This window comes from Ailuropoda melanoleuca, chromosome 2 (assembly GCF_002007445.2).
Source record: "Ailuropoda melanoleuca isolate Jingjing chromosome 2, ASM200744v2, whole genome shotgun sequence".
Classification (NCBI taxonomy): Eukaryota; Metazoa; Chordata; class Mammalia; order Carnivora; family Ursidae; genus Ailuropoda; species Ailuropoda melanoleuca.
Genome location: NC_048219.1, coordinates 146099879 through 146126908, shown reverse-complemented (window position 1 = coordinate 146126908; position 27030 = coordinate 146099879). Strand labels below are relative to the sequence as shown.

Genomic DNA, 27030 nt, shown 5'->3' with positions numbered 1-27030 from the left:
ATTTTGTGCTTTTTTAGACTGAGAAAGGGCATATGAGAAGAGACATTCTGCGAGCAATGAAGCCCCCTTCCAAACATGAAGGAACAATTTACACTTAATGGTTAAATGTACATATATGGTTGACCCTTGAGCAACACGTGTTTGAACTGTACGGGTTAATGCATAGGCAGATTTTTTTTGATAAATACAGTACCGTACTATAAATGTATTCTCTCTTCCTTATGATTTTCTTAATAACATTTTCTTTTCTCTAGCTTACTTTACTGTAAGAATATAGTCTACAATACATATAACATACAAAATATGTGTTCACTGACTGTTTACACTTTATTGGTAAGGCTTTTGGTCAATGGTCGGCTACTACTAGTTAAGTCTTGGGAGAGTTAAAAGTAACACATGAATTTTAGACTGTGCGGGGGTCAGCACCCTAACCCTAGTTTTGTTCAAGTGTCAACTGTATATATTTTTCTTTCTGAAGAGGTTCTGAAACTTGTAATTTTATGTGAGTTTATAATATTCTGACTAAACAATAGGGACTGTATAAGTAGAGACTTCAATCCAAATCCCTGAGCCTCAGTGAGTTAAAGGCCACAAATCAGCACAATGCTTACATATCTAAATAGACCGTGACCACAGATGATGTGTTACAGAATCTTCTTTCACAATTAAGATTTCCTTGCACACCCTCAAGAAGCAAGAAGGCAGCAGATAGAACCTCCATGTTATAGATGCAGACAATGAGGCATAACGAGGTAGAGTGATAGCCCTGAGCTGGTCCAGTTGGCACGGAGCTCAGCTGTCCCTAGGGCTTTGTTTCCTAAGTATACTATCTTATCTCCTACATGACACAGCTTCATATTTAAACCAGGAAATCTAATTTCTCAAACCGAATTCCATACTAATTACTAACATTCTCTGAGTCCCAAAGATAGAAATCTAACCTGAGCATAATGTGCCTTTAGAAACTAGAAATTGTTTTGTAGGCTCACCAATTGGATTTTGAAGTTATAATTGAAATACAAACCTTGCCAAAACACAAAATTCTTAGATTCACAGTGACAGGCAGAAATGGGTGGATGATGGCTAACCTGGTAATTAAAAACAAAAGAGAAGGCAATGACATCAGTGTTAAAACTTCCATAAAGGGCCATTTTTTTCCAACATACATTGGCCACCCCCAAATAAAAACTAGTCAACTCATCCATCTCTATTATTGAATTATTGTCAGAATACGTAAGTAAATTACTGAATCTTTAATTTTGAGACTTCATGCTTAAACAGAGAGAACTTACATACGTTAACAGAGTTTTCTGTTAACTGGTATCCTATCCTCCTACAAACAATGGTTTATCAAAAAGCTGTTTCATCCTCAACCTGTCCTCCTACAGTGTCTGCATAGAAACCTCTCTGAGTCCAATGGCACTTACCTGTTCTGAGAAAAATCGGAATCCCTTGTCCTCTCTAATGCATTCATAAGTCTCCCCAAGGACAGGGTTGAATGGCTTACTTCCTGCTCTGAAATAGGTGGAGCAATATCCTGAAACTGCAAATGCAGCAATAAGAACCTGTTAAAACATTTAAGAAAGGAAAATAATATAGGAGAGACTACTTCCAGGTCTGTTTGTCCCGTATTCCTCTATTTTACACACCCCTTTCCGTGGGTGCTGATTTGATGGCGTTTGCATTTCCTATTAGCTGCACAGACTCTTCATAAACTCATGGGTAAAAAAAATGAGCAAAAAGGATGTGAAAGTCCTTGCATGTGAGGCCATGTATTCTTCATTCAGCTGTCACCCAGTTTCCTGAGTATCACAGCGTTCAGAGGCTCTGAAACCCCATTTATAGGTTATGTCCTTGGCACAACTTTGCACCATGTGCAGGACACTCGTATCTGCTGGTGCTTTCTGGAGGGCAGTCAAGTTTTCCACAGTCGCGTGGGGTAGGGGCCAGGGCAAAGCACAAACAGGAGGTTCCTTTCTCTGACCCAAGTTCTTGAACACTTGGGCTCTTCTGGCTTTCAGGAAAGGCTGCTGGAGCGAGGCGAGGCATGCCTTAAACCTGGAAGGAGTGGGTTACCTCTACATCCTCACGTCAGAAACACTCACGACCAAAGATTAAGTCACAGAGCATATATCTCCTACGTATCTGGAACTTTGGGGCCTGCCCAATTTGTGCAAATGAACTGTCTCCTCCTTCACCTATGCAGTGAGAATGTTATGCAGAAACCAAACATGCCATCGTAATGACTTCTGCCTTAGTCCACGTCTAGGGTTGACAACCCCCTGCAAGGTACTGCTCTATTATCTATTACCATGCGCTCGTAGGGGTCGTCAGTTTCTGAAGCCTTGTCCAGAAGCTCACTGTATTCAATTTCCTCACAGAGATGTTGCAGAGTGTTGAGCGGCTCATTTAGCTCCACAGGCATAGAGACTTTAGACAAGTCTTTACCAATGTTGTTCCTCAAGATATTCCACAGGTTAATGTTACTGGTGTCGGGACAGGGAGCTGGCAGGCATGTTCGACGTCCGTTTTGGAAGGCTCCTCCTGTAAGCTCCCCATTCAAGACTGGAAGAGAGAGAAAGACAAGAATCACGATAAAAGATACTTGGACTTTTTGATTTCGTGGCATCTGGAAGGAAATAATTCTTTCAAATACTTCTGATTGTGTTACATTTCTTAAGCCTCCAGTATACTCTCTCAAGAGTGAATGGGATTATTTCAACACAGGGTTGCTAATAAATGCACAAAACATCAATATACAATTTTTTTAAACAAGGTGTTAAAGATGCTCAAATATTATTCCAGAAAAGATAAGTCAAATTTTTAAAAATTAAATATATTTAATAAGAAAGACTCTAACTTTTGATTTAAGCAAGTAGTTAATACTTTTTCATTTAAGCATCTACCTAATGGATTTTTCAACCATTTACCTTAACAGATTATACAAATATGAAATATACTGAATGATCAGCTGCAAAAGGAACAGTCAGGGAGGGGAGAAGATAGCTGTTCACTGAATCACCAGCGTTCTAACTTGGCAAGAGGACAGAACAGCCTGGAAGCTGAAAGGATGCATACTTTGCCGAGAGATGTTGTCTGCAACGCTGGTGTTGTCTTCAGATATGTTATCACTCACATCACTGATGTAGGACTCATCATCTGAAGCCTAAAAAAGGGAAGGACACAGAAAGGATGAGAACTCTTGTTCAGTCTTGAAAGGCCAGAAAGTTCAATGATTAAAAACAAAATGTTGCCCAAATAAGCAAAAGCATAGGTCGAGGGCGGAAGTGTATGTGGCACATGTGCAATGAACACATGAGAGAGAGAGAGAGAGAGAGAGTGGGCCATGAGCCAGAACACAGCATGGCTTTAAGTAGCTCCCTGCCTTAGCTGGGGTGGGGGCCTGGGGGAGGCGGGGATGTACTCAGAAACACTGCAGTGCAATACAGTAAGAATGTACAAAAAAGGAGGCCTTATTTGTTCCTAGAGGACTCAAGAGGGGCTGCCCAGAGGAAATAAAATTGGCACTGGGTGTTGGAGAGGTTTTTAGAAGCAGGGAGAAGCACGGAAAGAAAGGAGAGTGTACGAAGGTGAGGAGAAACAGGAGAGGAACATTCCATTCTAGGAATGCTCAGAAGCTGAGTGGCTGTGATGGAGGGTGGGGTGAACAGGAAGAGGGTCTGACTGTGGAGGGCTTTTCACGTCAACACAAAGAGTTCCCATATCATCCCACAAGTTATTACATGCAAGAGGATGAGAGAGTCATATTTTTTTCTCAAAAGCAATTACTCTTTTTATTTATTTATATTTATTACTATCATATTTAGTTTTCAGAAAGATGCCTGGCAGCTTTCCTTCGGGAGCTCAGAGGATGGGATAGTACATAGATCTGGGTAGGGAATTCTGACAGGTTAAGACGGCCCCAACGAGGCTTTGGAAATAAAGCTGCTTTGAGAGCCACATTTGAACATAATGGACAAAATCTGGCAGATTATTTGGGGATAGAGGAGGAAGATCCAGGGACAGGGAAATCAAGAATTAAGCCACTCTCTCCAAGAGAACAACATGGAATGAAAATGAAACCAAAACTTGCGTGAGAATAAAATTAAGGGGCAGCATATGTACTTAGGGGAGTTAGAAATGGATGAGATAAGAAAATAGTACAGTAGAGCCACTCAGAGAAATGGGAACAGCCCAATGTCTCTACTGTCCTCAAGAAAGCTGCTGATACTTATTTACTTTCTTCAAAATGGAAATAATGTTACATTTTTTTCCTGTACATATAACAAAATATGCTTACTATAAAAAACTAGAAATTATACGAGGGTAAACAGATTATAGAAAAATTAACCATAATTCTATCATCTAATGGAAACCACTTCTAACATTTGGTGGATATTACCAATGTCAAAATGCCTATAATAATATAACAATATATCTATCTTTAGAGACTGAACAAGGGGGTCAGTTTACATCTTGTTTATAGTGTTCTGAATATATTCCCATTATAATAAATACAGCTCTCACCTCCATTTGGAATGGCAACATAATTCATTATACAGGTATAACACAAGGAATTTAGCCAGCATTTAAATGGTTTCCAACTTTTTATTATTATTGCTAATACTTGGATGAACATCCTTGTAAATATAATTCTGTGACTCTCGCAATTTCATTCATATTTATTCCTAGAAGTGAAATGGCTGGATCAAATGGGTCACATTTAGCCTACAGGCACATGTTGCCAAATTGTTGTCCTGAAATATTGTAGTAATTTGTTCTCACCAGCAGCACATGAGAATAACAATCTCTCCACACCCACTTAAACACTAGATATCAGTGTTTTTTCATATCTATTTACCTAACATACATAAAAGATCTCTTTTAAAGTTTGCATTTCATCTTGTGTAAATTTGTTTTCTTTCACACATTTTTCAGTTCATCATCAAGCTGTGTTTGGCTAGTCTGCAATTTATTTTTTAATGCTGTTTATGCTTTTTTTTTTTTTTTTTGCCATGTAAAAGTTTTAAGTTTGTAGGTAATCAGAAATAATCAGTCTTTGCCTTTAAGGTTTCTGGACTTACTGCTGATGTTTTAAAAGTTAAAGTTGAGAAGAATTCCTATTTTTAGGGAGAATAGTGATAGAATTATTGCATACATAAATGAATAATGGTAGTTTTGCTTTACACACTGAACAAGTCTATAAAGATGGCAAATTGAGAATAAAGTTTTTTTTCTGATTCATGTTTTCCCACTGCAACTGGTTTCCAGTTCCTACTGACTGCAAAAGAGCCAACGGTGAAATCATCAGCCACCTTCTTAAGCTATGAAAAAAAAAAAAAAGTAAATCAAACTCTTCTACGTGATTTCTCTTAAAAAAGCTCATCATTAGAGGAGACAAATTCCTGTTTAAACCAAATTCATGTTGCATGCCTGTGTACTGTTTGAACATTTATTAAGAAAACATTCACGTTTATCCTACAAAAAGCTATAAACAGTCTCTTCTTCTTACATTTCTAATCTCTCCCAAGTAATATATGATAAAAATGGTCCAATACCCATTTCCTTCTAGAATGGTCCATGTAGAATGTAAAACAGTTCCACAACGACAGTGGGCCCTGAGTATGATCTGCATTTTCATATGTATGAGCTAAGGCTGGGCCATCTGGCTGTGGTCCATGCACATTATCCTGTATATAAAGTTAAGGCTCTGCAGTATTATAATAAAACAATTAATATATATTCATTTCCTCCCCCTGGTCAAGAAGTCCTGGGACAAATATTTCTCCTGAAGAGCTTAGGGATTCAAAAGAGTTCAGGGATTTTTTTTTTCCCCTAAATGCGACCAGGCATGTAGCATTGTGGAAACAAGTTAATAGCAGAGGAAATGAAGTAGATCATTCTGGAAGCAAAAAGAGCATTTTTTAAAGGAGCTGAACATTCATTAAATGAAGTGCATTAGTAGATATCACATAAAGAGGATTTTTCTCTCACTCATGGAAAATATTAATGTAAGACAGCTAATGCCCAGATGTTTCTCAGATCAATCATGTGTTAAAGTGCTATCAGCATTCCTTTATTCGGTTAGCAAATATTTGGCCCCTGGAAGGATCCAGAAGAATAGAAATTGCAAGAGGCTGCAGCTGAGAGCTGAGATCAGATTATAAGGGTCTTTGTATGATGGCTAAGGGGTTTAGATAGTTATCCTAAGGACGCTGGGGAATGGTCAGACTTGCATTTCAGAAAGATGAATGAGGCTGTCCAGTGGGAAATGGACTAGAGGGGCAAGAAGGGGGGCAGAGAAACCAGTAATGGGGATCGTTCAGGTAATCCGGGGGGGGGATGATGGAGGAATGAACTGGAGTAGTGGCAGCGAAGCCGTAGGAAAGACGTACGGAGTTGGTAGCACGTAGGTGACAGACATGACAGAACCCAGTGAGTGAATCGACGTGGGTGGTGGGTCCTAGTAAGGCAGATGCAGTGAAGGACACATCCAGGTGCCTGGTGTGAACACTTGGGTAGAAAAGCACGTGCATGAGCAGATGAGAAGAGTGTGCGTCGGTTCCTCCCCACTTGGGGATCCGTGTGTGGTTATGTGCTTTCTTGACTGATCCGGTTTTGGACATGCTGAAAAGGAGTTCTGTGGTGCACCCAGGGGGCAATGTCTCAGCCAAGTGGTTATGTGGGTCCTCAGCCAAGTCCTGGTCCCTCTTCAGACCCATTCTCTCTTTGAGCTTTAGGTCTGAATACCCAAATACTGGCCAGAGAATTCCACTGAGAGGTCTGATGAACTCACAATGCCTCCAAGTGAATACATCACCTCCACGCACCCCTTGTCCTTCCCTCCGCCACCAGGATCCCTCTCCCCCCAGAGCTGGCACCCCCACACTGCCTGGACTTGTGGAATAACCCGCTTCACATCCCCTTTGTTTCGGTGTTGTCAGGGTCTGGTACGAGTGGCACTTGGGCCCCCAGCCAGTGTGCCTCCAAGAGCTTAAACCTAGGGAAATTAGGTTGCTTTCAGAGAGACAGCTCTAAAGTCATCATCTGATGGGTCAGAGCTCCAATAACACGAAGCCAAATTTGACTGGAACCTGACTGAAGAAGGATGAAGGACTGGTCAGCAATGGTAGGTCAGAAAAAGGAGAGTCAGAAAAGAAAATGCTGGCAGCATGCCTCCTGCATAGTGGTTCCTGGGGGTATGATTGGCTCCCAGACACAAATACCCTGTCCATGTGGTACAGTATCCCCATAATGGAGACAGAAGAGTGGAGCTATGACATCCCGGCCCTCCTAGCCTTTAGTTCACTCAAGACACTGTTCCTGCTCCTGTTCCTTACTCACCAAGCAACCTCCTGACTAGAGCTAGGCTTTCCATGCAGGTGGGCCTTAGGGAAAGAGACGCAAATCAGCAAGCATAATTATTTTGTCCATCTGATAGCATCTGACCAATTATCATTATGAATAATTAAACTAGTACTCCGGCTTGTACCCGGGAGTCTCTGTGAATCAGTAAACATATGACTAGGGATCTGAGAGGCAGGTGCGTGGCTTGGTGTGGTAACAAATTCAGTACACGCTACGAGAATGCTATTTTACCTCTCCCCCATTATAAAAGTGGTATGTGTTCATTATTTCTTTCTCTTCTCCACTTATTTTTGTTTCTAAAATCACTCCTAATTTCAAACATCCAAAAACAACTGCAACTAATTGTCAGGATGCTTCCTTCCAATCTACTTTCTATGCATATGGAAATAACATTCAGCAACGATTTCATTTCCTTTTTGTAAAAATGCAGTACAGATTTGCAACCTCAAATGACAAAATTTTTAATCAACTGTGTGGGAAAGAGTTTTGGCGGCTTCTCCCATGCCGAAAGAAAGAAAGAAAGAAAGAAAGAAAGAAAGAAAGAAAGAAAGGGAAGAAAAAATTCAAAGTATGCTTGACTAAATTTCTAAATTTCAGTAAAAGAATAAATTTCTGCAACTTTGATCAAGGAAGATTCCCTGCTTCCAAGACCTAGCCAAGACTTATGAGCATGAAGAAGAATCCAAAAAATCTTTATGGGTACAAACTTCCAATTATAAAATAAATAAGTCCTGGGAATGTAATGTACAGCATGGCAACTATAGTTAATAATAGTGTACTGCATATCTGAAAGTTGCTATAAGAGTAGGCCTTAAAAGTTCTTATCACAGGAAAAAAATTCTGTAACTATGTATGGTGACAGATGCTAACTAGGCTTTTGGGGGTGATCATTTTACAATATATAAAATTCGATTCTTAGGTTGTACGTCTGAAACTAAAATAATGTATGTAAATTACATCCCAGTAAAAAACAAAACACAAAAAAAGTTTTTATGTTAGCCAATGGTAACTTCCAAAAATCTTAATTACCCAACCAGATATTCTAGACATCATCTTTCTAAAGAAGCTCAAATTCATGTCTTTGGTAAAGATGTGTGTGTGTGTGTATGAGTGTGTGTGTGCGTGTATATGTCCATGCACACACACACACATGCACATAAATGGTGATTTTCAAATTCTTTTATTCTTTCTACATTTAACTAGTCTCCTTTACAAAAAATCTCTGCCATCAACTATTCAGATACCCTGAAATACAAATCGTACAACAGCGTCTGGATGAATGCCAGATTCTTTCCTTTTATTCAACAAATTTAATAACTAATAAGTTGGCACCCAGAAGTGTTCAGTGCTCAGTAATCAGCAACAAATGTAGTTTGCATGCTTTGGGCTTTCTTACAATTTGAGAATCTTACTGTGATTAAAAACAATAAGAAAAAAGAAAAAAAAGTCCCCATAGTCTTACTTTCTTTCACCCCAACCCCTCATCAGAAGCAGTTGGAGTTGACACATCAAACACCTTACCTCATTCTCTGATGAGCTTGCAGAGAGCAGCACCTCCTGGGCGTCAAAGAACTCGGACACAGACTCTGACATGGAGAGGCGGCTCTCGTTGGCTACCTGCTGTGACAGGGGGAGACTGACATGGATTTGCTCACCGGCCTACAGAGGACAGAAGCATTTGGTGTCATTGTTATTCCCTTGAAAGAAAAGCTATTTGTTCAAATTAGACCATGACGTACTAGGCCAGATTTCTAGAGAAATGCACACCATATGTTAAAAGAGTGGTGACCACAAGTAATTTTCACTTGCAACTCAGTAATGACCATGGCTCAAGTTTCCTTCTAATACGTCTGAAGAATCCAAAAGGCATGGCTGAAAGGTGATGGTACTGTGACTTGATTTCAAATCAATGCTCAATGGATATCAAGTGGAGTTTAACAGCTTGAACCCCTATGAAGACCCTGAATCGATTAGGAAGACAGGTTCATTCTCATATTCTCAGATCTGTCATTACTAGCCGTAGTCTAACCAGCGTGCTAAATCTCGACATATTTGTAGAAACCTCTAGAGATATGCTAAGAAAACACTGTATAAAACTAAATCTTTGAACCAGAATATATAGAAATTATTTTCCAATTTGGTTGTGAACTTTAACCAATGAGATAATATGACTCGAGTATTAAACCTATGGTAAACTATATTTTTATTCAGTACGTGATATATAGAGAGTACAAATAACAGGTTGCAAAGATTCAAACTAAACCTGTTAACAATTTTTGAAAGCTGTCGAAATACTTTTGGATTCTGAGCAGCTGAGTGAGCAAGATGGTCACCAGATACCGTGTGAGGCACGAAGGTGAGTGGACGTAGGGTAGGCAACTTAAATAAAAAAGAAGCTGTCTTGGGACGGCATTTCCTAAGCAATTAGATGGTAGGACCTTGGCGCCTGTAGATGTCAAGTAAAATGTACGCTGTTCTGTAAATGTGACCTTCAAATGAGTTAAAACTCTCCCCTTGTTACATGTATCATATCACTGTATATAAAGCTCTAGTATTACTGTTGAAAAGTATAAATTCTCATGGTTATAAAATAGTAATTTTATCAAGGGTTATAAACAGAATTATACACGAAGTCTAGCTCAAATACTGAATGTTCGCCTGTCCTTTTAGCATTATGTCAAAAATTCTCCTGAAAAATGGAGTGATAATAGCACCTACCTCAGAGGTCACTGGGAGTGTCAAATAAGATAACACACGTAAGGCTGTTAGCACACGCCCAGCACATAGTAAGCATTCACTTGACATGTGCTAGCTATTAATTATCCGCATCCCTATTAGTGGCTGTAATAGCATCATTAGTATTATTTTAGTAAAGTTAGGTGATTTCTCCTAAGATAGGGCTTTTAAAATAAACCTTAAGAAAGCTTTCATTTAGACCTTCTCAGCTAAATAGGTTATTACCCCCAACATTTCATGGGCCGTTTGATGATAAGGAACATTTCAAATGAAGACTGTGACAGACATAGAGAATTCACAAGCTGGAGCAGATATATAAACCAAATATTCAGTAGCATCAAGTGAACACAGATATAAATACAAATAGAGACTGATCACCAAGAATAAATGATATAGAGCTCATGTACATCTTTCACTCCAAAGAACACCAAACTGTCAACAATGCAAATATTTATGGAGAGAATCTTATTAACAGTGAAAGAACTGTATTAAAAAAACCCCCAAATACGTAGTTGACTTAGATGCTAGAAAGTAAGTATTCTACATCTGTTAAAAATGAGCCTTACCTCATCAGGGCTAGGAATAATATTTACACTGACAACCTGATCACAAATAATAGATTCTGAATGTATTCTGTTCAACCGACTTCTTAGTTCAGCATTCTGGTTGAGTGCCTTAAAATAACAAAAATTGCACATGTAATTTCAAGTTAATAAGCAAGCATAAAACAGAATAAGCACACAAATACACACTAGACAAGAGTCTATGATGTTCTTAGTTATAATTTTTGAAGTCATTATAGGCCAGATCCTACCGGTAAGAAGGAAGTGAATGGCTCAGAATTAAGGGATTCATTTTTTATAAAGTAAGAGCGCTACTTAGTAGGTTAGTGGGTTGAAAGAGTTCATGGATTTCATAAAAATGATTCATAGAATTTTCTCCCCCCCTGGAGTCAGGCCCATTACATCCACGCCTGGTCTACCACCGCGTATATATTATATTTTACAGCCTGCAATAGAAACTACTGATTCTTTCCATTTTGGGTTCTAGTTTTTAAAATTTGGGAGTTGTCTCCAAGCCAGATAGTGATCTTAAAATTTAATTTGGAAATGGGGTGAACAATGAACTGGCTTTAATTTGTAGCATTATATTTTATTCCAGTGAAAAAATAGTTGTATTTTCATTTTCTAGGAGCACATAACACTTGACAGTGCAGAACGAAGTCAAGTATAGCCCAAAAGGTGCCTTCAGTGAGCAGTACAGACAGTGACAAGCACAATAAAGAACATATCACCGGAAGGAACTAACTCCAAGTTATCACCATCACTACTTTCAACATACCCTCTGCATCAGTAAAAATGCTACCTGGTATAACAGTTAAGGATGTGTGGCAAGAAGAGAATAGCTTTACGTGAGCTTTACTCCCTACGGGTGTCCTGGGGACAAAGGTACTTGCACTGCATGGGTGCATGGGAACATGTTCCGTATACATAAGATAGATGTAGCGAACTGGAATTACATCAAGGATCAAAGGACATGTGAGAAGCTGGACAGTTCCTTTCCTTTGCATTAAAATCAGCAATGAGAAGACAGAGGTGGATGCCTGAACGTCGGGATTCGCAAAGGCATCTCCCCCAGGGAATGGGCAGACTGCTGTCCTTCAGATGGAGTGTATGGATGTAGTAAACCAATACACATACAAATATAGCATCGTAATTCGAACTCTGTATCTATTAAAACAGGATAAACTACAAAGTGGCTGAACTTTACACTTGCGTTGAACAGTGCCTAGGCCTTGAGCATGGAGCATAGACTGGCCTCTCCTCTCTCCCTCCAACATGGCTTCTGCTTTTTGAGGAGAAAATTGTTCACTCACAGCTTTTGGCTTTTGTTTAAACTCTTTGTATCCAGCTTGTAAAATATGTGTAAAATATAACACACCTGGTCCAGTGGGCTGTCAGGTATTGATGGATTAAAGGTGGATACAGATCTTATAGTTGCTACATTGACGGGTTGAAGGAAATATATGACTAGCTCCTTGAGAAAACAGGGATGTGTTATTTAGCTAAAAGGTGATTACTCTTATAGTAAATGAACCATATACTTTAAAGGAAGAATCCTAATATCTTTACATTCTGCAGAAGTGGTCAGGATCATTTTTCCTAGAGCAAAATCTCAAACACTTGGTAGTTGGAAAAAAAAAATACTGCATTACCCCGTCCTTGGTCATGACACCATGTTATTTGCTCTTTCACTATTTTTTTGCCCATGAGTATGCTGTAAGTTGTCGTTTACTGAAATATTTAGAATCAGATGTATTTTACTGTCTTTGAGGTGGGAGGTCACAACACCATGTTATTTGTTCTTTCACTATTTTTTTGCCCATGAGTATGCTGTAAGTTGTTGTTTACTGAAATATTTAGAATCAGATANATGAGTATGCTGTAAGTTGTCGTTTACTGAAATATTTAGAATCAGATGTATTTTACTGTCTTTGAGGTGGGAAGTCACAACACCATGTTATTTGTTCTTTCACTATTTTTTTGCCCATGAGTATGCTGTAAGTTGTTGTTTACTGAAATATTTAGAATCAGATATATTTTACTGTCTTTTAGGTGGGAGGCCTCATGGTGGTGCATTTGACAGTTTTAACTGCAGAATCATAGTCTTGACCTAATGGTTTCAGACAAACTTCAACGGAGGGTTTCTCCAAAGTGACTGCACCGTCACTGGAACAGAGCTAACAAAACAACACCACAAAGACTCAGTGGTGAGGATAAATAATGGTTTTCCTCAGAGTAGGAGTTTTCAACACAGGCTTGCCATGTATCACAAAGCTTGTACTATTGTTTGCTCTGAATAGCTGACGTGAAATTCTCATTTAAGCTCTTATCTCAGCCAATTGTCATGAATTGCAATTGTGTCTGCAGGTGTGTGTGAAGGTACACACAGTAACCTCTAGCCACAGTAGTGATAGGGGATGAACTAAGAGTTCAAAAGGAAAATTGTGTTCATAATACATATGCAGTGGTAGAAGAAGGGTGGTACTCTAAAGCCCCTAAAAGCATGGAAATAAGTACTCTTCCAAGTCTGGCAGCCTCAGCGGCAGAAGGTGGAAGCAGGCAGACAACTGAGCGTGCAATGGTCCATTTCTGCACATCTTTCCCAGGAAGCTCCTCCTTTTGCCTTGATCATACAGACTGTTTCTGACATTTGCGACAGCCAAGTGCCCCAAGCTCTGTTGTGTCGTGTTCTCAGGCAGTGTGGGGGACCACATTTATTACTTCCCTCCTTGAAACTCAACCACTTTCTCCATAATGGTATCATGGAAATCTTGGGAACATGGAATTATAGATATTTCCTGTGAAAGGACACTATTAGCAATAATTAACATGGAAGAGCCCAGATGATGGCAGAAACAACATTCAGAACATACCCAAGGATCGTGAACCATAGAGAAGCAAGGAAAAAGGAGGGGCATCATCAGCTACTCACACCAGCCAATGAGCAAGAAAAGCTAAGGAGATGTGTCAGTAATGACATTGCTCTATTAGTGGCAGATGGGACCAAAGACCTAACAGGGAGCAAGCGCCACAGAAACTGTACATAGATTCTTCACCAGGCAGGTTCCAGGGTTGTTTTCACTACTTGTTTGAGTTAGTGAGCTTGGACTCCACACAAAACTCTCCACAGAGCAAGCTCATCTCCCCATACCTCATGACCTTCAGACACATTCAAGTTTAATATATCCAAGAAACAAACCATTCCTTCTCAATCTATAAAAGAAGTTACCATCTTGAAATCTCGAGTCAGAATCATTGTCCAAATCCACACTGTGTTGGCTATTAACTACCATTATCCACCCAGGCAGACAATGGGTGAGGCTGACCTTCGACTGGGTGAGACTCGGACAGATACATTTTATTGAACAGAACTGTGGGTTCTGGGAAGGAAATGTGGAAGCCTGAGGGCTGAGAAGGATATGAAACATATGGCAAGATGGAATCATCAGAGACTTAAGCCCTTTGGATAAAAGCAAAAAGGAGTGAGAAAATCAATATGGCAGCTGTCAAAGTGAGAATGATCAAGAACCAAACCCTGGGAATCTCTTAAGAATCACCTTTTTAAAAATTTTAAAATAAGTACCTACTATTACAGTATATTCGGAAAACATAAAAAGTAAAAAAAAATTTTTTTTTTAAATTCATACCTTACTACCCTATCAACCAACTTTTGGAAGCTTGGTATATTTCTTTCTAGTTTTTTTCCTATACATATTCCACATTATTTAATGGGCGCATACTTTAAATACGTCTGTGTTTGCCACTTATTCTTTGTATATAAATATTTATGTTGCAAACTTCACAAATATGACCTTAATGGTTGCATAATAAGTGATTATCTTCTATAATTGAGTACTTATGGTATTACTGATTTTTCCTAGAATAAATAATGCTGCCATGAATGTTCCTATGCATAATGGTTTTCTACATTCAGCATTACTTCCTCAGACTAGACATATCAGTCATGGGTCAAAGGGTCAAAGATAAAAATCTTTTTAAGGCTTTAGAAATATTGCCAAATTATGTCCAAATGACAGCAATTTAAACTTAGTGGATAGTTAAAAAGCAATAGAAATAATTCCATGAAGAATAACTTCATGCACAACATGAAGTTTTGCCACGTTTCAGGGGATACGAATTCAGGAATACTCTTGGAAGTTTTATCCGGATAAATACCCCAGAATATTTACTTTGTGTACGTGAAATGTTGTAGACAGGAAGGATGGTGAACACTACAATTGGGATTTTAATTATGCTACTATGTGCCTTCAGTTGATTTTTTGCTTACATTGACATATATACCATATTTCACTGATTTTAAGACGCACATGTCCTCCTACCGTTAACACCTCGGCAGCACTGTCCATTTCATGGACAGCAGTTTGTTTTCTTTTTTAATACTGCACATAATGATGGTACATCTAACAATCTATGGCATGTCGATTTAATGAAATTCATTTAGTACAAGGAACATATTCTGCTGCTCACATTTATATGGACCCAACACCCAGTACATATGGCATAAGCTGTGCACAGATTTTGGGGCCAGAGACCTAACTAATTACGGTGTTAGAGGGTAATGTGTTTGAGACAGACTCAAGTCAAGTCAAATCTTTTATTATTATAGTAATCTGGGGTACTGAAGTTACCTTAGTGTTATTATATACTATTTGATCTTGGTGTTCAGGGTACTATCTTACAGAGGACATGAAATTGTAGCTGTGAATTAAAGTGTAGAGACCACATACAATGCCCTGTCTTACAGATTTGAATCTATGCTGCGTCTCCGGTGTAAAAGTTACCTTTAAAGTTTCATGGAGGTAAAATAACAGAATTATGGATGTTTGTGTACACATAGATCAGGGAAGAAATATCACTTTAGAAGAGGAATTCATTATCCTGTTCAGCCTTGTAAATTATTACCCAAGGCAGGTAACAATTTATTCTGAGCAGGTAGTGAAGAATGCTAATTTCATGTTATTTTCTATGCTATGTGTCTTCTAAAAGGATGATGGAATTTGCCAAGTTGATATCCTTAAAAGCTTTATTGAAAAGCAGCATTTTAATAATTTTACATATATCAAATAGGACTTATAACAAATAAAATATATACTTTAAAAATGTTAGACTAATTTAAGAAGTTATTTAATATGGTCTCTTTCGCCTTCCCTCTCTGTGGAGAGACGTAACTGGTTATAAGAAAAATATCTGGGAGTTTAACTGATAACACTTACATATGGATCGAAGATGCTTTCAGGCCACCTAAAATCACACTACAACATGAAGTTATGCTAATATAAAGACATACTCAGAACACTTGTCTCAATGTATGCTATTTAAATATCTTGTTCAATTCTGAGTGCTATGTTGAAAGAGGGGCAGTGAAAATGGAGTTGGCCAACCCGGGATGGCTCCATCAGTTAACTGTTTCCCATCCTCACTGTCTCCTCATCTTCTGGTTCCTTCCCTCACAATATGAACATGCTGACATAGCTACCAAACTCCAAGGCTGACTTTCAGTCCATATATTATTTGCTGCTTAATCAGATTCTTTTTGAGACGGTCAAAACCCTTTACCTTTGATCCCAATGATCAGCGCGATCCAAATTCTTTGGCTGCTTCCCCTAAGTCTCCATCAAAGGATCCTCTTTTTGTTATGTCCTTTAACCATTAATGTTCTATATAGCAGCACCCCTGACCCTCTTTTCTTCTGATTTATCAATATCTATAACTTCACCAATGTACCAGGGTATCCATATCTTTCTTTGTAGCCAGACCTTTCTCCTGAGCTCTACATCCATACATCTGATTGTCTGATGGATGGCCCACAGACCCCTCAGTCTCCAAAAAAATCACTACTTAGGCCTGAAGAATTAGTTCTTCTTGTATTCCCAGTCTCAGGGAAAAGATCTATTACTACTGTGTTACACAAAGAGTCTTGACTCTGTTTCCTTGTCCCTGTCTAACATGCAGCTGATTTCCAAGCCATGCTGATTCTAACCAACCCCCTCCCCCATCTTTGAAACTCATCCCTTCCTTCTATCAACTCTGGTTCTTCCCCAGCTCAGGTCTGCATTATCTCAAATATCTTAAGACTTTGTCCAACTAGTTTCACCTTAATTCCAACCATTCTCCATACTGTACCAGAGTAAGCTTTCTAGATAAGAAATATGCACTCATATTTTCAATTTCTGGCATTATCACTCACGGGTTAAAATCCTGTAAGGCCTCCCCAGCACTAATGGGATAAACCTATACTCCTCTGTGTGGTCCTCGATGAGCTGGTTCCCATCTACTTACTTAGCTATTTCCAGATTAATTCTTCCTTGTTCACCCCATGCTCAGGCCACTATGAGTTAACTGCCATTCTTCAGATATGTCTTTAGTGGTTTAACCATGGATAGCGATTTCCTAGAAGGGAGTAAACTGTCTATATACTTAAATGTCTAAGCATAAGTGACGGTGAGTTCCAAAAGAGAGTCCAGCCTATGGGCAATGAGTAGAGACAGCCAGTGAGGGTACAACTGTCCCAGTGGGAGGTATGGGAAGAATTAAGAACATGAACATGGCCGAAATGCTATGATAACACACAATAGGAAGCACTGAGTTCTCTAGTGAATAGGGTATAACAGACTGTCTTTATAGTACTGAATTATTTTTACACTTTTTGAGGATAAAATTGAGCTTTCTGGTTAAAAAATATATATATAACAGCCAAAAAACAAAACAAAACAAAAAAACCACCCACCACAAAACAAAACAAAAAACAACCCATGAAAACCGAACAAAAATCTATTGAAGCTCTAAGTTTAGAGGCAAATAAATTATGTTTTGACACAAGAAGGAAATATTTAACCCCCCAAATGGAAAGTGGATATAACTTTGCTTTATTTTACTTTTATCATGTTAGTATTGGGTCCTTCCTTGTAAACTCTTCTGTCTACTCAAGCCCGATTCAAAGCTCAGTTCCTCCTGATCTGTGGCTCTGCTCTAAGGCCAGGGATCTCCCATTCTTTGGAACAACCAGAGCCCCGGAAATCTGCACCACACTTATGCTGCCCTGAATGGACTACAGCATGGTCCATTTAACTGTTTCCTTGGTAAATACCGCTCATCTCACTAATCAAATCATAAGCTTCCTGGGGACAAGGCCAGAGTTACTTTTATCTTGGTGTTCCAAACCTTGCACTATACCTCACAGTTGAATGAAATACAATGAATAAATGAATGAACAAATGATTCACTTAAAAAATTCCTCTTTATCATCATTTCTAATCTGACGCCACAAACCAGATCTCTATTTTCCATTCTCTGTCTTAACAAACAAACAAATAAAAGCAAGCAAGCAAGCAAGAAACAAATACACTTTCCAAACAATCAACAAAACTAAAAGGCAACCTATGGAATAGGAGAAGATAATTGCGAATGATATATCTGATAAAGGGTTAGTGTCCAAAATATATAAAAAACTGATACAATTCAACATCCCCAAAACCAACAATCCAATTCAAAATGGGCAGAAGACATGAACACACATTTCTCCAAAGAAGACATCCAGCTGGCCAACAGACACATGGAAAGATGCTTATCATCACTTATCATCAGGGAAATGCAAATCAAAACCACAATGAAATATCACCTTACACCTCTCAGAATGGCTAAAATAAAAAACCAAGAAACAACAGGTGTTGGCGAGGATGTGGAGAAAGGGGAACCCTCTTGCACTATTGGTGGGAATGCAAACTGGTGCAGCCACTGTGGGAAACAGTATGAGGGTTCCTCAAAAAGTCAAAAATAGAATTACCATATGATTCAGCAATCACACTTCTGGGTATTTACTGCCCACCCCCCAAAAAAGAAGCACCAATTCAAAGGGATACATGCGCCCCTATGTTTATTGCAGCGTTATTTACAATAGCCAAGATATGGTAGCCCAAGTGTCTACCAATTGATGGATAAAGAAGATGTGGTGTTTATATATACACATATATATACACACACACAATAGAGTATTATTTAGCCATAAAAAGAATGAAATCTTGCCATTTGCAACAACATGGATGGAGCTAGAGAGTACAGTGCTAAGTGAAAAAGTCAGTCAGAGAAAGACAACTACCATATGATTTCACTCATACGTGGAATTTAAAAAACAAAACAAGCAAAAGGAAAAAAAAGAGAGAGAGAGAGACAAACCAAGAAACAGACTCTTAACTATAGAGAGCAAACTGATGGTCACTAGAAGGAAGGTGGGTGGGGGAATGGGGGCTATAGGTGATGGGCATTAAGGAGTGCACTTGTGATAAGCACCGGATGATTAAAATAAAAATTAAAAAAAAAAGTTTGTGTAAAGGAAAAACAAAAGAAACAAACATATTTTCTTATTTTTCTTAATACACGCGTATACCACTAAGCCTCTATCATTTAATACACCTGAAGGAAACACTGCAACATTTAGGGGGATAAGAGTATATTTTGCACGTTTACAGGATGGCATCTGTATGTTTACCTAACCATTATTTTGATCTCTCTGATTCATGATACTTTCAGAATAATGATTCCAAAGATCAATTACCACAGACTGAGTGTTCGACAGATACATGACGTGAGGAGCCCAAGGCAAACCATTAAAATGTGCTTATGAAAAAAGCCCTCTGCAGACTGGCCCTACAGCTGCTGCTGTGAGTGCGCATGCTCCCGAGTCCCCCCAGTTTTGCACCGGAAGCAGGATATGCACCTCAACTGACAGTGTTTTATGGTGAACACAGCAAGTGTGGCCCAGGTAACAATACTCAATAGCATGAAACTTAACACTGAGGGTAAGCTGACAGTTCAGGTACATAAAACATGGTGAGACAGTTTGTCGATATTTAGGAACTGAGGGAAACTATTCAAGCAGGAGCAGATCCACATGGAAAACCACTTACCCAGGATTTGCTTGCTCCTTCACTCTGATCCAAGGCACCAGGAAGTGAACAATATTTTATATAAACACTGAGTTCTCACACAAAATCACATAACAACATTGAATTCTCAAAGGACTTTTTAAAAGTGCAATTATAGACTAAATGAAGGAAATGTTTCAGAGAAGTGCTCAGGGTAAAAAAGCATTAAGTGCAGTTTTAAAGGATTTTTATCAGAAATTTCAACTTTGATATATATAGGTATTTGATGAGTATTACGAAGATCAATATACGTTGAATAATATATAATGAATTATATATAATGACTATATATTGAATAATATATAATGAATATATATTGAATGTATTTTATGATGTACAATATATCTTGAAATATATGAGTCTAGCTTCAGGGAGCATAACTTAGATAGGAAGAAAATTCTAAAAGTATAAATCAGAAAAGAAAAAGGTAAGAGTAAGAAATAATTTTCAACAGATTGAGATGTGGTATAAGTGGGAAAATATTAAGTGTGGAAGATCTAGTAGATACTGTTGTATTTAACATTGGATTAAATATATTCTGGAACATATTTTAGAAGTGTAAATCATGTCTAAATGCATGATTTGTCTTTTAAAACCAGGGGCAGTCTTATAAATGACCACTGAGAGGCATCAAAAATATTCAATCAGCCAAAAAACCAATTATATGTTTATAAGCAAGTTTGGTTGATTTTTACTCTTACCTTGACCTATTTTGCAAGAAACATTTAACTTCAACTTTAATATAATTAAATTAATTATTTTAAAAGCATTTTAAAATTTAATCCTGACATTGCAAAGTCTTGGGGGGAGTTTCAGTTGAACATGCCATGCATGACGGATCACCTCTACCCCCAGTCTTGCATTACGGGGTAGGGAATGCATCATGAGAGTGAAACAAACACTTTCGTTTACCTGAGACAGTGACTGTCGGAGTCGTGCCATCTGCGTGCTGTGGCCTTTATTGTGATCCTGCTCAGAAACCATCTGCTTAAGCTTCTCCTTCTCTATAGCTATGCTATTAAATGCAGACTTCAAAAGAGAATGCACTGGGTGGGGGGAAAAGGGAGAAACAAACATCAAATGGATCCAGAAAGAATATATAAAATTACAAATTTCTCAGCACTTTAACTCATGCATAGACATTATCCGGAGGGATTATATTACAGTCTAGTTAAAAGTCAGCCTTACAATGGAATCTTCCAAAATACCTATACACAAAACAAATATAGTAATGGTAATTAATCGGCGTAAAAATTCGAGCATTTCATACCAGAAACGACCTAGAAGCAGGATATAAAATATTGGTATCAATTCTTAAATATCAACATTTAGAAAATTAATCTATAATTCCTAGAAGGAAAAGGCAACCGGTTTTATTCTGTCATGGTTGATAAGAATATTTGAACAGTGCTTTGTATGATGAATTCTCATGCAAATAATTTAGAACTATCCAGATATTATTTCCCAAAGCAGGTACCCAAAAAGTGCATTTTATAAATTCTGCCAAATAAACCAGGAAAAGCTGATTTAGAAGTTCTGACTAGTTCTCTTTGAGGTAGGAAATTATTTGGTCTTGAGAATAGTACTTGAATTACTTTCTCAGCCAGGAATATCTTGATGTAAGCAGTGCGTTCAAAGAGTAAAACTTCCAGGTTTAAGATGAATAAGTTCTGGAAAGCTAATGTACAGTTTGATGATTATAGTTAATAATCCTGTATTATATCCTTCAAAGTTAAGAGAGTAGATCTTAAATGTTTTCACCACAAAAAAGAAATGGTAATTACGTGACACAATGGACGTGTCTATGGTGGTAATCATAATAACAGTTTCTATAATATGCAAAGTCTTCTAAAAATAGGGATTACCATATTCGAGAACAGTTATTTTTAAAAGAGGCGGAAAATTTTAGTAAAAAAAACCCAGGCCTGAATGAAGAGGGAAAAATGGTGGGATCACAAGGGACTCACAATCTACTGATTTATGTGCCACATTCTAGTCATCATCAATTTAAAGGTAATAACTTGATAGCTGGAATACAGTAACCCCACTGGCGGTTCTAAAAGCAGACTCTCATACATCTCGAAATCCATAATTCTTTCTAAAGAGTTCACTCAGTAGTCATAGAAAAGCCCTTTTTTCTAGCATAGTTGGAAAGAAAATACGTTGTTTCAACAGGCTTTAAAATCCTGTTGAAACATGGATTTCCTGAAAACCTCAGGACTGCAACTGAATACACAAAGCTTTCCTGGGGCTATCTCCGAATTTATTCATCTCCCTTTAGAGGCTGTGCTATACATAATTAATTCACACATTTGTTGTCTCATTCTGCCTGCTCCTACAACCACCCCTTGTCCCCCTGCCATTAGAAGTTAAAGTTACTGGCCATAATCCTATGCTGTTGTGTAAAGAAAATAACACTGCTCTAGTCTAATGATATAATTAGCATCTGGCTAAGAAATGTAATAAAAATATATCAGGAGTAAAATAGCAGGTGAAAAAGAGTTGGCCTTACAGAATCTCAATTGAGAAATCTACAGAGGAAAAAAGGGTGGTAAGGAGATGATTTAGCTTAGTTGTTTTAGGATTATAGAATTAAAGAAATATCTGATAGTACATTTTTGATGATGGCTTGAGAGTATGAAATTTTGTTGACTTCAACATTCGTAGAGATGATCTCAGTGTGTGCCCCTTCTTTTCCCGAGTCACCAAACTCTTGAGTATTATGGGGGCACATGAGATGTTCCATTTAGCACACATTTTCAAGAATATTTTATCACCTACTATCAACAGCCCCAGGGTAAATAAATGTGATTAAGTCAAATTAGATGTTAATGATTGAAAACCACAGAAAGTGTATCTTTCTTCAAGAGATTATGCATTTTAAAAGACAACGCCTGGGAAGGTACTATCTTAAGTCAAAAAATGAATTTCAGCAACTGAAATTTAAATATTATAGCAAAACTGGGGGATGGTAGTTTGGAAGGCAGGCTCTTGGTAAACACAGACAGGACTGCTCAGAGCTACTACCTGCCTCTTATTTATTAGACCCTGCTCTCTGTGGCTGACAACACCTGAACTTAGGCAACACGCCTTATTGAAAATTTGATACAAAAAAAGGGACTCCTCAGTGGGCTCAATTTCCCCTCCCCTCAAATCCAAGCTGGCCTGTGAAGCTCTGGCCAGTAGAGTGCAGTGGAAGTGCAACATGAACAGGACTGGCAGCTTCCATTCCCTCGGAGCCCTGAGCTGTTATGGAGCGGGACAAGGACACAGCTGTGTGCGGCCTTGCAGCCATCCCACCAACATGCCAGGAACATGGGTGAAGCCACCTTGGATCTTTCAGTCCAGCCCAGCCTCTGGCCGAATATTACCAAGCCCAGGCCACGCCACACGGCACAGAACTGCCTACTTAGGCCTGAGCTACAATCAAAATGCATGACTTTTATTTAATAAAGGAGAAGAAGAATCACAACAGAATTCCTTACTAAGGATAACCCACAAGTCTGTATTAAATGAGAACTAAGAGACACAGAAAAAGAGATATTGAGTTGTAGTGTCTGCTGGCCTGCCTAGGATAAGGATCTTTGTGTCTTTCCTTTTTCTTCACCCCCATTATGACACTTTCTTTCTTTGTTCAAAACTGTGAACCAAGAGGCAGGCATCATACCCCACTGCATTTTGTATCTAGAACTCTGATCAGTATATACACTATATAGTCTTTCTACCACGACCACCTGGACAAGGATGGAAGTGTAAACGGCAACCTCTCACCAAAGAGGAGATCTTCTGTTAAGGACACGTTATATTTGTTGTTACCTTTCTGTGCAATTAGACAAAATTCTTCTTGAAGCTTTGTATAATCCGTTGAACTTTCCAGAGGGTCAGTGAGGTGGCTAGGAGGAGTCTGAAATTCGATATCTGCACAAAGGTTGGGGTTGGAGGAGTGCAAGCGGACAGGTGACATGGTAGCACTGAAAGGGACCTGAAAGGGGACAGCACAAATTAGGAAAGAGCAACAGTACATCGGTCCACATTCTTGTACATAGGAAAGATCGCATCCCTCTTCAAAATACTAGGTTCCTTTGTAATGACACACCCAGAGACACTCAGTACTCGTTTAGTTGACAGGTGGCTGGGGTGAGAAGGAGTCTCACTTCTGAGAGTAGATTTAGTACTGCCGTGGACTCATTGGTTTTTCCCTGTTACAGGAAGAGACGACTACAGAATGACAGGAAGGAAAGGCAGAATCCCAGATAAGCTTCAGCTCTGAACCCACAGTTGGAATCTGAAAAATCACTGGCAGGAAACAGTAGCTGGAACTCTTACAAAGTCTGGGTACTTGTGTCAAGGACTTTTTACACTCACTTGTTTCTGAGCCTGGAGCAGGAGCTTACCAAACAGGTAAAAAATGCAAGAAAGATTTACTTACTCAGTGGCCATTAGATAAAACATAAACAAGTTTAACAGTAAATATAATCATGCTTTAAAGAGACTCAATTAAATTTGAAATTGATTTATTAAAATACATTGGTAAATGAAATATATATGATATAAATTACTGTCGTTGACCTTTGTATGTTACATACAACACTGTCACACATACAAACATGGCTTATGAAATGGCCAACNTGGTAAATGAAATATATATGATATAAATTACTGTCGTTGACCTTTGTATGTTACATACAACACTGTCACACACAAACATGGCTTATGAAATGGCCAATATTGAAAAGCATTAAGTAAAAAAAGTCATATTACTATAGATTTTCCCAAATGGCTAGAGGTACTTCCTTGCCCGCACTGGATCTGGGCTAGGCACTGTCACACACAAACATGGCTTATGAAATGGCCAATATTGAAAAGCATTAAGTAAAAAAAGTCATATTACTATAGATTTTCCCAAATGGCTAGAGGTACTTCCTTGCCCGCACTGGATCTGGGCTAGGATTGTGATGGGTGGGGGCAAAGCACCATTCCCTCTCCTTCTAGAAGGTTACACCTGACCATTATAAATGACATCAGCCAAACATTCTTGGAAAACGAGAATACCAATTCCTATTGTAAATCATATTACCAATAACCTCCCCGAATTCCTACTGCACAGATGTTCCTTCAGTTATCTTCAAGAATCACTCTTAGACTCCTCCACAAGCTGAATTTTATATAAATTAAGGGCTAATTCACACTTTCCAGCTAACAGGAAATGCACTGTCTGATGTAGATATGTATCAGAACCACTTCCTTTCCCCCCCTATTTTGAAAGAGCCTTTAACTTCCTGACAGAAGAAGAAAGAGTGAGTGGGGGAGGGGGGAGGAGGGAGGAAGGGAGAGGGAGATAGACAGAGACAGGGAGAGAGAGAGAGAGAGAGAGAGAGAACAGGCAAAGGAACATGTACTTGTGTACTGAGGATACACAGGATAGATGGAGGAGATGGAGAGAACCAACAAATCTAGGCTGAACTGCAGTTTGTGGACCTGGGTGAGGGCAGCTGAGATGGGAGGGGGTCCCATGGATATAGCTTTGCCATGGCAGTGGCAAGGAATTATTATCTCAAAAGATATCCAAGGCTTACTGGGGAAGGCAGTGAGCATGAAGCTTTCTCCCTAAATTCAGCTAAGCTAAGCATGCTACTATATGATATCCAAAGCGTCTGGTATCTGGAGTTACCAAGTAACTCTATCTGGTCCTCCACTGGGACCTTGGCTACACTGAACTGGGACACGTCAACAACTTGTTTGTCTGGTCAGGATCAGAATTTGTGGCTATTCCAGAGGAGACACACAAAAGTGGCAGAGAAACCATTTGAGAAAACTAAGTCCAGGTAACTCTGTGATAATAATGACTGAGGTCTTTTGGGGATGCCTATAAAGGATGTGGAAGAATATTTGAGGGATATTGAGATAAAGGGAACATCTGACCTTAACTGTGGTGATGCCAAATCCAGACAAAGCAGTGAGTCCTCAGCCTTTGGGGAGGGACACAGAGAATCCACGGGAAGGTTAGTGGAGATTAGGAAGTCGTGGGGAGAAAAAGAGACTTGAGGAAATGCGTAGATCAGGGAGTGTGCAGATTTAAGGATTTGATATGGTTCCCAGACACAAAGAATTAGAAGAGCATAAAAAGAAATGGTGGGTGTCTGATAATGGGGAATGTAATGTGTTGAGGATCATGGAAAAGGGTTTTGTCTGCACTCAGATGCCCTCAACACTCCAAGGACTGGCATGAAGTAGAAAAGGAGGCAAGGAGGCTGGGGAAGGCCATGATGCAGTAGAGGCCCAGACATTCCAGTGAGGACCCAGACTTGTCCCTGAGATAATGGCCTGTCTACTAAAAGTTGGAATCAGGTGCCGAGAAGAAAAACACGTTACACATTTATTTTTTGAACATAATGAAGTTTAAATTGGCAATTAAAACAGTAAAACTGATCTTGTATATAACCCACAGGGAAAGGGACTTGGAATGCTCCATTCAAACTGCAATCAGACAGTTCCCTGGGCAATTGAACCCAGTTTTTATATACTTCTGACTGAAAATGTTTATATTGCTACCATTTTTGTTAAAAGAAGTATATGGATCATTTTAATTGAAGAATTCATAAAATGAAATTGAGAATACAAATTGAGGTGTATTAATCTAACTCTCATTGAATGCCTCTTCAGCATTCAATTAGAGTTCTTTACTCAGTTTTTTGTTCATCAATTTGGGTATAAAAAAAAATTTAAGTGATAGCTAGGTCTTCTGTCCGTGATGGCTCGGGTGGGAGCTGTCTGCAGTTCTCACTCTTTGTGCTCAAGAATCCTCAATGTTGGATGTAGCCTTTACACCCTGCTCAGGAACGAAGTCCAAGGCTTCCCCGAAATCCTGTGCCAGGGAGGAAGACTGATCTTGGAATATTCTGGTGCTAACAACTGCAGTGTGGAATGAGGATGTTAGGAGGTGCTTTTAACACCTGTCTACAAAGAAGTTAAAAGAGAAAAATGGATTGACAGTGGAAGTGTGGCACCGAAATTTAGCAATGGTAAACATGAGTGAGAAAGGGAACACGTAAAAGCAGATCTAAGAGAGATACTGAGCAGATACAAGGTATGGAGCCAATGTGAAAAGTCTCCCGCTGTACTTCCTCTGTGTTGTGTGTATAGGGGTCCACGTGTAGAGAACTCATTGCATTGGGACCCTCGGTGTTCTTCCGTGGGGGAGGGGCCGGTGTGTCTCATTTTCTCACCCCCTATTCTGTTGGGTCTGGTTGATGTTACAAGTGAGCCATTTTGGGTTCTAGTGCTAAGAATCCACGAGAATAAATCTCTGAAACTTCTCCTTTGGGTGCACTGTTTTTTGGGAGCAATCTTAGCTGCCCCAGATATTTGAGTGGGTCTCCTCCTCACTGAAAGAAAATAAGTAACTAGGAGTCATTTGCAAT

At 38.9% G+C, this 27030-nt stretch overlaps 1 protein-coding gene across 12 annotated transcripts in view; it reads right to left on the bottom strand.

The window, feature by feature from the left end:
* The window catches only part of OSBPL6 (oxysterol binding protein like 6), a 198497-nt gene that overhangs the window by 10773 nt on the left and 160694 nt on the right, over positions 1-27030 (bottom strand). For 8 of the 12 annotated variants that reach the window (XM_034654792.1, XM_034654790.1, XM_034654789.1 and 5 more), the window contains 8 exons: positions 23426-23591; positions 20522-20655; positions 10671-10778; positions 8890-9027; positions 3079-3166; positions 2312-2565; positions 1428-1565; positions 1025-1088 (listed from right to left, as the gene is read on the bottom strand). In XM_034654792.1, coding sequence (XP_034510683.1) covers positions 1025-1088; positions 1428-1565; positions 2312-2565; positions 3079-3166; positions 8890-9027; positions 10671-10778; positions 20522-20655; positions 23426-23591 — 1090 coding nt within the window. The remainder of the gene's footprint in view (positions 1-1024; positions 1089-1427; positions 1566-2311; positions 2566-3078; positions 3167-8889; positions 9028-10670; positions 10779-20521; positions 20656-23425; positions 23592-27030) is intronic. The other 4 variants (XM_034654797.1, XM_034654800.1, XM_034654793.1 and 1 more) reach the window with 3 other exon arrangements.